Below are 12,237 nucleotides of genomic sequence, written 5' to 3' on the forward strand. Positions count from 1 at the left end.
GGGGTTACAGGGATAGGGGTGGGGGAAAAGGGCCTGGGTAAGGTACTTTGTCCGATAGTCGGTGCAGACTTGATGGGCCGAATGGCCCCCTGCTCTGGCGGGATTCTATGATTTCTAAAATTTCTCTGAATGCCATTTTAACAACAGCTTATATTTTTATAGCACCTTTAACATAAGGTCCTTATCTGAGGAAGGGTGTTCTTGCTACAGAGGGAGTACAGCGAAGGTTTCCCAGGCTGATTCCTGGGATGGCATGTCTGCCGTATGAGGAGAGACTAAATCGGTTAGGGTGATATTCACTGGAGTTTAGAAGAGTGAGAGGGGATCTTGTAGAAACTTATAAAATTCTAACAGGGTGAGACAGGGTAGATTCAGCAAGAATGTTCCCAATGGTGGGGGAGTCCAGAACACGAGGTCATAGTTTGAGGATCAAACCTTTTGGAACAAAGGTGAGGAGAAATTTCTTCACTCAGATTGTGGTGAATGTGTGGAATTCGCTACCACAGAAAGTAATTGAGGCCAAAATGTTGTCTGATTTTAAGAAGAACTTAGATATAGCTCTTGGGGCTAAAGGGATCAAGGGATATGGGAGGGAGGAGAGATCAGGATATTGAATTTGCTGATCAGCCATGATCAAAATGAATGGCAGAGCAGGCTCGAAGGGCCGAATGGCCTACTCCTGCTTCTAGTTTCTATGTTTCTAAATCATCCCAAGATGCTTCAAAGGAACATTGACATCAAGCCACATAAGGTGTTGGGTCAGATGACCAAAAGCTTGGTCAAAGAGGTAGGTTTTATGGAGCGTCTTAAAGGATGAAAGTGAGACAGACAAGTGTAGGGAGGGTATTCCAGTGCTTGCGGCCTGGGCAACTAAAGGCACAGCCATCAATAGCGAAGCGCTAAAATTGTGGGTGCACAAGAGGCCAGAATTTGAGGAGCGCAGATATCTTAGAGGATTGTGTGACTGGAGGAGATTACAGAGGGAGAGGGCAAGGCCATGGAGGATTTGAAAAGAAGGATGAGAATTTTAAAATCCATGACATTGCTTGATAAGGAGCCAGTGTAGATCAGTGAGCTTAGAGTTGATAGGAGACTTGGGGCAAGTTGGGACACAGGCAGCTGAGTTTTGGATGACCTCAAGTTTACAGAGGTTAAAATGTGTTGAGCAGCCATAAGTTTGTTGGAATGATAATTTCTAGAGGTAATGAAAGCATGCATGAGGTTTTAGCACAGATGGGCAAAGGTGAATTTGGGCAATGTTACTGAGGTTGAAATAGGAGATTATCATGATGGCATTAATTGATGTTCAGACTACCAGAGGACTGGAATAATTTGTCTTTGCACTTACTTGCCTTTTTACTTGGGGGGGACGAGGGGTGGGAAACACCTAAATCTCAGTTGGTTCTTCCTTGACAACTCAGTGAAAAGCTTGAATGCAATTTACACTGTGCATAGTAATGATCTAGAACTCACTACTGAGGAGGGTTGTGGAAACTACAAAGGGCCGTGAATGAAGCCCAGTCCATTATTCAAACCAGCCTCCCATCCATTGACACTGTCTATACTTCCCGTTGCCTCGGAAAAGCAGCCAGCATAATTAAGGACCCCACACACCCTGGACATTCTCTCTTCCATCTTCTTCCATCGGGAAAAAGATACAAAAGTCTGAAATCACATACCAACGGATTCAAAAACGGCTTCTTCCCTACTGCAATCAGACTTTTGAATGGACCTACCTCACATTAAGTTGATCTTTTTCTATGAGTGTAGCTAGCTTTGAGTGTAACACTACATTTTGCACTCTCTTGTTTCCTTCCCTATGTATGGTATGCTCTGCCTTTACCGCGTGCAAGAAACAATACTTTTCACTGTATACTAATACATGTGACAATAATAAATCAAATCAAAATCAAAGGAAGTGGGGACAACAAAAGCTTTCAAAGTGAATAGGCACTTACGGGAAATGAGCTTTCAAGGCTAAGGGGCAACAGCGGGAGAATGGGACTGAACTGATTGTTTGCAGAGAGCTGGAGTGGACACAATGGGCTGAATTGCTCAAACTGGCGAAGAAGCATCCGTGGAGGTGCCAACTATTTCCAACATCCTAATTGATAGGATGCAGAGCTGGGCCGAAAAATGGCAGATGGAGTTTAACACTGATAAATGCGAGGTGATTCATTTTGGTAGGACAAATTTGAATGCGAATTACAGGGTCAACGGCAGGGTTCTGAGGAATGTGGAGGAACAGGGAGATCTTGGGGTTCATATCCACAGATCTCTGAAGGTTGCCACTCAAGTGGATAGAGCCGTGAAGAAGGCCTATAGTGTGTTAGCGTTTATTAACGGGGTTTGTGTTTAAGAGCCGTTGGGTTATGCTGCAACTGTACAGGACCTTGGTGAGACCACATTTGGAATATTGTGTGCAGTTCTGGTCACCTCACTATAAGAAGGATGTGGAAGCATTGGAGAGACTGCAAAGAAGATTTACCAGGATGCTGCCTGGTTTGGATGGTAGGTCTTATGAGGGAAGGTTGAGGGAGCTAGGGCTGTTCTCTCTGGAGCGGAGGAGGATGAGAGGCGACTTAATAGATGTTTATAAGATGATGAGGGGGATAGATAGAGTGGACGTTCAGAGACCATTTCCTCGGGTGGATGTAGCTGTTACTAGGGGGCATAACTATAAGGTTCATGTTGGGAGATATAGGAGGGATGTCCGAGGTAGGTTCTTTACTCAGAGAGTGATTGGGGTCTGGAATGGACTGCCTGCTGCGATAGTGGAGTTGGACACTTTAGGAACTTTCAAGCGGTTATTAGATAGGCACATGAAGCACACCAGGATGATAGGGAGTGGGATAGCTTGATCTTGGTTTCGAACAAAGCTCGGCACAACATCGAGGGCCGAAGGGCCTGTACTGTGCTGTACTGTTCTATGTTCTATGTCTCCGACAGGCGTAGGTGGAGGCCAAGCACAAACATAGAGTCATAGACGTTTACAGCATGGAAACAGGCCCTTCGGCCCAACTTGTCCATGCCGCCCTTTTTTTTAAACCCCTAAGCTCGTCCCAATTGCCCGCATTTGGCCCATATCCCTCGAGACCCATCTTATTCATGTAACTGTCTAAATGCTTTTTAAAACACAAAATTGTACCCGCCTCGACTACTACCTCTGGCAGTTTGTTCCAGACACTCACCAACCTCTGTGAAAAATTGCCCCTCTGGACTCTTGTATCTCTCCCCTCTCACCTTAAACCTATGCCCTCTAGTTTTAGACTCCCCTACCTTTGGGAAAATATATTGACTATCTAGCTGATCTATGCCCCTCATTATTTTATAGACCTGTATAAGATCACCCGTCAGCCTTCTATGCTCCAGAGAAAAAAGGAACCAGTCTATCCAGCCACTCCTTATAACTCAATCCATCAAGTCCCGGTAGCATCCTAGTAAATCTTTTCTGCACTCTTTCTAATTTAATAATATCCTTTCTACAATAGGGTGACCAGAACTGTACACAATGGAAGGAGTGTACCAAAATCTGCTGCTAAAGTTGGTTTTGGTGCCCTTGTGATAAGCGGAAGCCAGAAATGCATGTATCACATGGAAATTGAATTGAGCTGGGCTGAGCTTTGGTGGTCTACCAATGTTCAATGTTTGAAGGGTCAAACATGGCCAGTTGGATAAAGTGCTAGATTTAAGGAACCATATCCTAGCCTGGAGTCAGTGATTTATTGAGTCAGAAGGAAGATAGAACAGAAAATTAAGCAAGTAGCAGGTTTGCTAGACTAGTACCTGGAATAGGAGGGCTGCCTTGTGAGGAAAGTTTGGATAGGCAAGGCTTGTATCTGCTGGAGTTTAGAAGAGTAAGAGGCAACTTGATTGAAACATGCAAGATCCTGACGGCTCTATCACAGGATGGATGTGGAAAGGATATTTCCTCTTGTGGGAGAACCTAGAATTAGGGGGTCACTGTTTAAAAATAAAAAACATTTAAGATGGGGATGAGGAGAATTTTTTTCTCTGAGAGTCGTGAGTCTTTGGAACTTTCTTCCTCAAAAGGCAATGGAAACAGAGCCTTTGTATATTTTTAAGGCAGAACTAGATAGATTCTTGATGAGGAAGGGGGTGAAAGGTTATCAGGAATAGGTGGGAATGTAGAATTGGGGTTACAATCAAATCAGCCATTGAATGATGGAGCAGGTTTGAGGGGCCGAGTGACCCTCTAATTCTAGGTTCGTAGGTCAAATATATTTTAAAGAATTGGTTATTGGTGCGTTCAAGTAGTCTTTCTTCCTTAACATGATAGATGTCCACCAACAGAGTCTGACATATCAATGCATTGATGTTGAGGCTCCACAATAGGCAGGCTCCGGCATTCTCCTCCACTTGGGCAAAATATAACCGAGGTATCCGAGTCAGAGAGACTAGATTTCTAAATTTTGAAGAAGCGTATTTGAAATTCAGCAATGGACCCAAAGTAGTATTTTACCAAGTGCTTTTGTTCTAGGGATGCAGAGTTGAGAAATCTCTTGCATTCTTGTTTTATTGAGATTTTGCCTTGAGGTTCCAATAAGTGTACATTTATCTCTTAGTGCTTTCTATATAGAATGCCATGGAAAGCACAACCAATCTGTGTTGGTATTTATCCCCTTAGCCTTAATTACTCATGCCTGTCTTGTCCATTTATCCCTTTTGTGCTCCTTTCCTTTCACCACCCTTCTAAATTATTCTTAAATATTGAAATGATCTCTGGATCAATAGCGACTTGGGACATTACCCTCTGAGGTAATGAGAATATTTCCAAGAGGTTCTTCTACGCCTCAGTAGAGGTATTACCAGACGTACTATTAAACCAATTGGGTAAGAGTCTAAATTCTCAGTTTATGCAGTAGTAGTTAATATTGTTCGCCTGCTTGGCTCCATGGTCGCACTCACTCCTCTGACTCAGCAATGTTAATTCCAACTCCAAATTTAATTGAATAATCAAAACTGATGTTTATGGTCTGTTCCTCAGGAGTGCTGCAGTGCAGACTGTGCGTCCTTTTAGTGAGCCATTGACGTGTTTTCAAAGGACTTTTCCCCAACTCCCTTGCTGATAATCGCTGCCCAGCTCGTGCAGTGAAAAACTGCGAAATTAATCATGATTTTGCCAAACAATTTAATTCATTTATCCCTTTATGTTTCTTCCAGCTGGCGTGGCGATTTTGGCAATCGGGTTTTCATTCATGTGCATGCAACAAATATTTCCACTTTATAAGGGCCGCGTGTTGACACAGTGGTTAGCACTGCTGACTCACAGTGCCAGGGTCCCGGGTTCGAATCCCGGCTTGGGTCACTGTCTGCGTGGAGTTTGCACGTTCTCCCCGTGTCAGCGTGGGTTTCCTCCGGGTGCTCTGGTTTCCTCCCACAGTCCAAAGATGTGCGGGTTAGGTGGATTGGTCATGCTAAATTGCTCCTTAGTGTCAGGGGGGTAAATGCATGGGGTTATGGGGATAGGGCCTGGGTGCAGACTTGATGGACCGAATGGCCGCCACCTGCACTGTAGGGATTCTATAAATTCGGAGCATATTCATGAACTTTCAGATTTGTGGGATAGGTCTTAAAAACAACCCTCTCAGTGCAAAAAGAAACATAATTCCTACTTGGAATCTGAGCACGGTTTTCTCCCAGCGTCATTGGAGAGCATTCCTGGGAGGAGCTGCATCACTAAACATCTGCAAAACACCTGTGGGCAGTAACCCGTACACGTGTTTTCTACATTTACAGCTGCCACAGCGTTATTTTAACCATTACGCAATTTTGAAATTGGCAAAGAATATCAATGATTTTACATTCAAGAAAACTTTCAGATATAAACTGGCCAGACTGAAGTGAATCCCAAACTCTTGGACATATATGTGATGTACCATTTATATTGATACTCTGTGGATGTTCCTATAAAAGTTAAAAATTTTAAATCCTACATTTTTACAAAGAGAACCACGAACAATGCAGCACAGAAACAGCCCCTTTGGCCCACCAAGCCTGTGCCGATTCATAATCCTTATTTAGACCCAAGACTTATTGCGCAACACAGTTTCTATCTTTCTATTCGCCTCCCATTCGTTTGTCCAGCAAGATACACCTTGAACGTTGCTAAAGTGCCTGCTCCCACCATCCCCACTGGCAGTGCATTCCAGGCACCCACCACCCTCTGTAAAAAACTTTCCCCGCACGTCTCCCCTAAACTTACCCCCTCTCAGCTTAAACCTGGGCCCTGTTGTAGTCGACCCTTCCACCCTGGGAGAAAGCCTCTGACTATCCACCCTATCTGTGGACCTCATAATTTTGTAGAAATTTTAATAAAGGTCTGAGATTCTTGTGGATAATATGGTGCAGATTTGTGCTGATCCATTGTACTGGGGCACTTTGCAGTATATATTTTCACATGTACAGTGTATCAGTTTAGTTTGTGAAAGTTGACAGGCTGGACTTGCGACAATAACATATTACCACAGCATCAATTCAGTAATTGAAGTGTCAGGTTTTTTTTTTAGACAAATGATAAGAATTTGTATAAGATACTAAGTTTGTTTGTCGGGACTTTCCCTCTCCTCAGCAATGTCATGATGCAAATAAATGTCTTTAAAAATAGCCTAACTATGCATACTTCATTAATGTGTAATATGACAGGTGTAGAAATAAATAATATTGTGGCAGAAATCCATTTTCATGTTGAGCAGTGTGGCTTACTTGTTCTTGCACTTGTATCGGTTATGTTTTACTCTCAATTGCACGATGCATTCGGAGCTGGCCACTCATCCATCATCGTCTGAAAACTCATCCAAAACATTGCTGTCTTTATCCTTTACTGCATCAAGTCCCACTTGCACATCATCCCATCCTCACGCTGACTGACATAGGTTCCTGGTTCCGCACTGCCTCGGATGTAAAATTTCTACCTTTATGTTTGATCCCTCTGTTCCACGCTCATCCTTTATCCTCTAACCTTCCTTCACCCTGAACTGTACATTCCTCTGCCTCTCCTCTCCTGCGGCCCATTATTCGTAATAATGTCTTTAGCTGCCTTAGTCCTTAAATCCTCTATGGGGGGGGAATTTTCCCATCCTGCCTGTCACAGGAATTGTAGGGGGGGGGAATTGTAGGGGGGGGGGGGCACCTCGGGTGGGATTTTACGGTTTTGGGTTGAGCGTGTCCGGAAAATCCCATCCAATGTCTCCACCTCCTTTGACCGCTCTTTATGGCTTTCTACTTGATCATAGAAACCCTACAGTGCAGAAGGAGGCCATTCGGCCCATCGACTCTGCACCAACCACAATCCCACCCAGGCCCTACCCCCACATATTTTACCCGCTAATCCCTCTAACCTACGCATCTCAGGACTCGAAGGGGCAATTTTTAACCTGGCCAATCAACCTAACCCGCACATCTTTGGACTGTGGGAGGAAACCGGATGCACCCGAAGGAAACCCACGCAGACACGAGGAGAATGTGCAAACTCCACACAGACAGTGACCCGAGCCGGGAATCGAACCCGGGACCCTGGAGCTGTGAAGCAGCAGTGCCAACCACTGTGCTACCGTGCCGCCCTCATTGATGTAATGTTTTGGTCGCCCATCCTGGTATCTTCTTTTGTCCGTCGTTTTTTGTTCATTTTATTTTATTCCTTGCAGATCGTTGTTAATCCCAGTGCCCACCCCCAACATTTTTATTCAGGGTTTTCATTATAATTTGTCTGGCTTTTCATAAACCCTTTGTGAATACGATATTATCTGTCTCATGAAGAGTTTTTAAAAAATGTATTAAGCATTCAGATTTTATTATGTGTCCTTTATGTTATGTCCTTACTTTGTATCATTTTGTCAACAGGGGAAGTTATACAGCAAACTGTTGGCAGCAAGGCAGAAAATTGCCATTGAGAAGGATGTCCCTCCAGCTATTTTGGCTACAAATAAGATTCTGCTGGAGTTTGCCAAGATAAGGTAAACAAAATGTATTGAATTTAGCCTGGAGAACTGAGCGCAACTCGCCTAGTACAGCTAATCAATCGGCTAATACTTTTTTTTTAGTCCACTGACTTTTAAACACAAGTGATGCATATTTGAAACTTTCTCTGTCTGAAATGTGACAGATGCTTATGGGCTTGTTTGTTTTTGAGTTGGTAATTTATAATTGCAGTCCCATTTAAAATCCCCTGTTAAGGTGTCTTGAGATCTGTGGGATTTGAAAGCTTAATCACAGCATAATGGGGCTGCCAAGTGAAAAGGAAGAAAAATCGTGACAGCACATTAAAAATTCTGACACGAGGTAAAACAGTGTCATAGGATTAGAACAGTTCTGTCAATCCAAGTAATTGAATAATTCAGTAGAATCGTCAATCCCCTGTTGTAAAGGCAAAATACAGCGGATGCTGGAATCTGAAACAAAAACAGAGAAATGCTGGAAAATCTCAGCAGGTCTGGCAGCATCTGTGGAGAGAGAGTAGACACAGTAAGAAATCTAACAACACCAGGTTAAAGTCCAACAGGTTTATTTGGTAGCAAAAGCCACGAGCTTTCGGAACAGGCTGTCCCTTCGTCTGGGAGGTGGGAGAACTCCCACCCACCTGACGAAGGGACAGCCTGTTCCAAAAGCTTTGTGCCTTTTGCTACCAAATAAACCTGTTGGACTATAACCTGGTGTTGTTAGACTTCTTACTGTGTTTACCTCAGTCCAACACCGGCATCTCCACATCGAGAGAGAGTAGAGCCAACGTTTCGAGTCTGGATGAGGGTCATCCTGATTCAGTCTCTTGTTGTGTCACATCTGGGTAGTGAAAACCAGTTTCAATCTTCCAGGTCAAACGGGTACAGCATATGAGGAGTAATGGAACTGTTGTGAGTGGGTGGGGAGTAGGTGGGGGAAAAGAAAGTCAGAGGAAGGGGGAAAGACAGCAGGATAGAAGGGGTCATGGAATGGAGAAGGCTGAGGGGAAGCGGAGAGGGAAGAGTTCTGAGGAAAGGAAATCCACACCATTTGATTTGATTTATTATTGTCACATACTTCAGTAAGGCCTTTGACAAGGTCCCTCATGGCAGACTGGTGCAGAAGGTGAAGTCGCATGGGATCAGAGGTGAACTGGCAAGGTGGATACAAAACTGGCTCGGTCAAAGAAGGCAGAGCAGTGGAAGGGTGCGTTTCTGAATGGAGGGCTGTGACAAGTGGCGGTCCTCAGGGATCAGTGCTGGGACCTTTGCTGTTTGTAATATATATATAAATGATTTGGAGGAAAATGTAACTGGTTTGATTAGTACGTTTGTGGACGACGCAAAGGTTGGTGGATTTCTGGATAGTGATGAAGACCATCAGAGGATACAGCAGGGTATAGATCAGTTGGAGATTTGGGCGGAGAGTTGACAGATGGAGTTTAATCCGGACAAATGTAAGGTACTGCATTTTGGAAGGTCTAATAAGGATAGGAAATATACAGTAAATGGCAGAACCCTTAAGAGCATTGATAGAGGGATCTGGTACACAGGTCACTGAAAGTGGCAGCGCAGGTAGAGAAGGTAGTCAAGAAGGCATATGGCATGCTTGCGTTCATCGGCCGGGGCATTGAGTTTAAAAATTGGCAAGTCATGTTGCAGCTTTATAGAACCTTGGTTAGGACACACTTGGAATATAGTGTTCAATTCTGGTCACCACACTACCAGAAGGATGTGGAGGCTTTGGAGAGGGTGCAGAAAAGATTTACAGGATGTTGCCTGGTATAGAGGGCATTAGCTATGAGGAGAGGTTGGAGAAACTTGGTTTGTTCTCACTGGAATGACAGAGGTTGAGGAAGTCTACAAGATTATGAGGGACATGGACAGAGTGGATAGTCAGAAGCTTTTTCCCAGGGTGGAAGAGTCAATTACTAGGGGGCATAGGTTTAAGGTGAGAGGGCCAAGGTTTAAAGGAGATGTACGAGGCAGATTTTTTACACAGAGCGTAGTGGGTGTCTGGAACTCGCTGCTGGGAGAGGTAGTAGAAACAAATACGGTAGTGACTTTTAAGGGGAGTCTTGACAAATACATGAATAGGATGGGAATGGAGGGATATGGTCCTTGGAAGGGGGAGTGGGTTTTAGTTCAGTCGGGCAGCATGGTCGATGCAGGCTTGGAGGCTTGAAGGGCTGTAATGTTCTTCATATGTTAGTATACAGTGAAAACTATTGTTTCTTGTGCTGTACAGAAGAAGTGTACCATACATAGAGAAGGAAAGGAGAGGGTGCAGAATCTAGTGTTACAGTCATAGTTAGGGTGTAGAGAAAGATCAACTTAATGGAAGGTAAGTCCATTCAAAAGTCTGACAGCAGCAGGGAAGAAGCTGCTCTTGAGTCGGTTGGTAAGTGACCTCAGACGTTTGTATCTTTTTCCCAACGGAAGAAGGTGGAAGAGAGAATGTCCGAGGTGCGTGGGGTCCTTGATTATGCTGGCTGCTTTTCAGGAAATCAAGGTATGGAACAGCCCACCATGTGGGCGCAGGAGAAATGCAACTTGTTGGAGCAGGGATCCAATGGATGGGAAATTAGGTCAGGTGAAGGGAGCATCAATTTCAAAAACTTGCTTAAGGGGCTGCAATTTGAAACTGGAGGCTGCTGCTTACGATTCCTCTCCCTTTTAGTGGCTGTGACATAACGTGCTACCGTGCCATCTTCAAAGCCATGGACATATTGAGCCACACTCACTGTTTCTAATATGATAGATTGGAATAAAATAAAAGCTCTGAAGAAGAGTCACACAGACTCAAAGTTCTCCATTTACACTTTATATCTGTAACCTTCTTTATTTTTTTGTCTATACTTTGCTTTAATTGCTACCATTATTTGAATTGCACCTCAGAGAGCAGGGTGAATATTCCCTCGAGGATTGTGAATGGACTGCATAATCAAGATGAAATGGGGGAGATTGTGAGCGGCTAGCAAATGGATCTCTAATGATACGATGTGCTCCGAGCGCACCCATTAGCACTGCAGCCCTTGGGTTGACCCTACCTTCTCGTCCCGCCAGTCGATGGGCGGGGCGGCTGGTAAGATCACGCGAGAGGCGAAAAACCGGGTTCAAGGCCGAAGTACGCAGGATGCGCTTCAGGGTGTGCTGAAGTGCTACTGTCCGATACTTGTCAATTTGATTCATAAACTGGTTTATACCCAGTTGGCAAGTTTTAATGTCGTTAGCACCATGTTTGACGCTGGCCTTTGTGGCTTATGTGACGAGCGATTTAAGCTGGGTCCTGGTTCTGCAGGGATCTAACTGAATTAAATGTTCAGAAATGTTGGAATGCCTGCATCAGACATAATGCTCTAACCTTTGGCTGGGTGTCTTAGAACTGCTGCTATCATATCCGCCCTGTTGATAAGAGTTGCCATAAGCTGCGTGTTAAAATACAAATATCTACCTGGGTTATTTCCTCCTCTTCTACCCACAGGCCAACTACTTCTGACAATATGAAAAGAATTGATGGTGTTTCTGAAGCTAAATCTGTTGTGTTGGCTCCGCTCCTGAATACAATCAAGGAGTTCTGCCAAGCTAATGAATTGGAGGTATGTTTCAAAAAGACATGTCTGTTTTGCTCCCTTATTACTTTCAGGTTTTATTACAGTACTGCAGCGTCTTGTAGAGATCAGCTAATCACAGCTAATTGCATAGTTAGATAGACCGACAGGCGGCTGTTTCAAGCTGACTTTTCTGTTTCTTTTTTAATACTCCACTCTTTTCACTATAAGGTAGCTTTTCGGTACTTATCAGGCTAAGCTAGTAAAAACTACCTCATTTAATTAAAACACCATCTAACATTACTAATGTTAGATGGTGTTTTTCATACTGAATCTAATTTCATCAAACTTATTTCAAGAACTCATTTATGAACAAATTTTGGGAAATTAGATTTGCTGAATTCGCTTAAAGCACGTTTACTCCAAGTTCATAGCTGTTAGAAACAATAATCTATACTTTTCACCAGATGGACAAGTTTTCTCTTTCGAGTCGCGGTGCACAACAACCAATAGTCCAACTGAGTTCCGCCCTTGATCCCATGTCGGATGTCGAATGTTCAACCTTGGTAAGAAATTATTCTGAAAATATCATTCGTTTTATTCTTAGCTCCCCCGTCGAAGCTGCTTGGCTTCCAATCATTATCCCCCCACCCCCCCCTTTAGCAGCACACCTTACATCAGCTTCTTAATAGTGTGTGTTTGAGTAAGAAGTTTGCAAATGATATAAA

At 43.8% G+C, this 12,237-nt stretch overlaps 1 protein-coding gene across 6 annotated transcripts in view; it reads left to right on the forward strand.

Moving 5' to 3' along the window:
- The window catches only part of wrn (WRN RecQ like helicase), a 120,909-nt gene that overhangs the window by 80,584 nt on the left and 28,088 nt on the right, over positions 1–12,237 (forward strand). For all 6 annotated transcript variants that reach the window (XM_078209606.1, XM_078209596.1, XM_078209577.1 and 3 more), the window contains 3 exons: positions 7,864–7,976; positions 11,443–11,557; positions 11,977–12,075. In XM_078209606.1, the coding sequence (XP_078065732.1) occupies positions 7,864–7,976; positions 11,443–11,557; positions 11,977–12,075 (327 nt within the window). The remainder of the gene's footprint in view (positions 1–7,863; positions 7,977–11,442; positions 11,558–11,976; positions 12,076–12,237) is intronic.

This window comes from Mustelus asterias, chromosome 1, assembly GCF_964213995.1.
Source record: "Mustelus asterias chromosome 1, sMusAst1.hap1.1, whole genome shotgun sequence".
Classification (NCBI taxonomy): domain Eukaryota; kingdom Metazoa; phylum Chordata; class Chondrichthyes; order Carcharhiniformes; family Triakidae; genus Mustelus; species Mustelus asterias.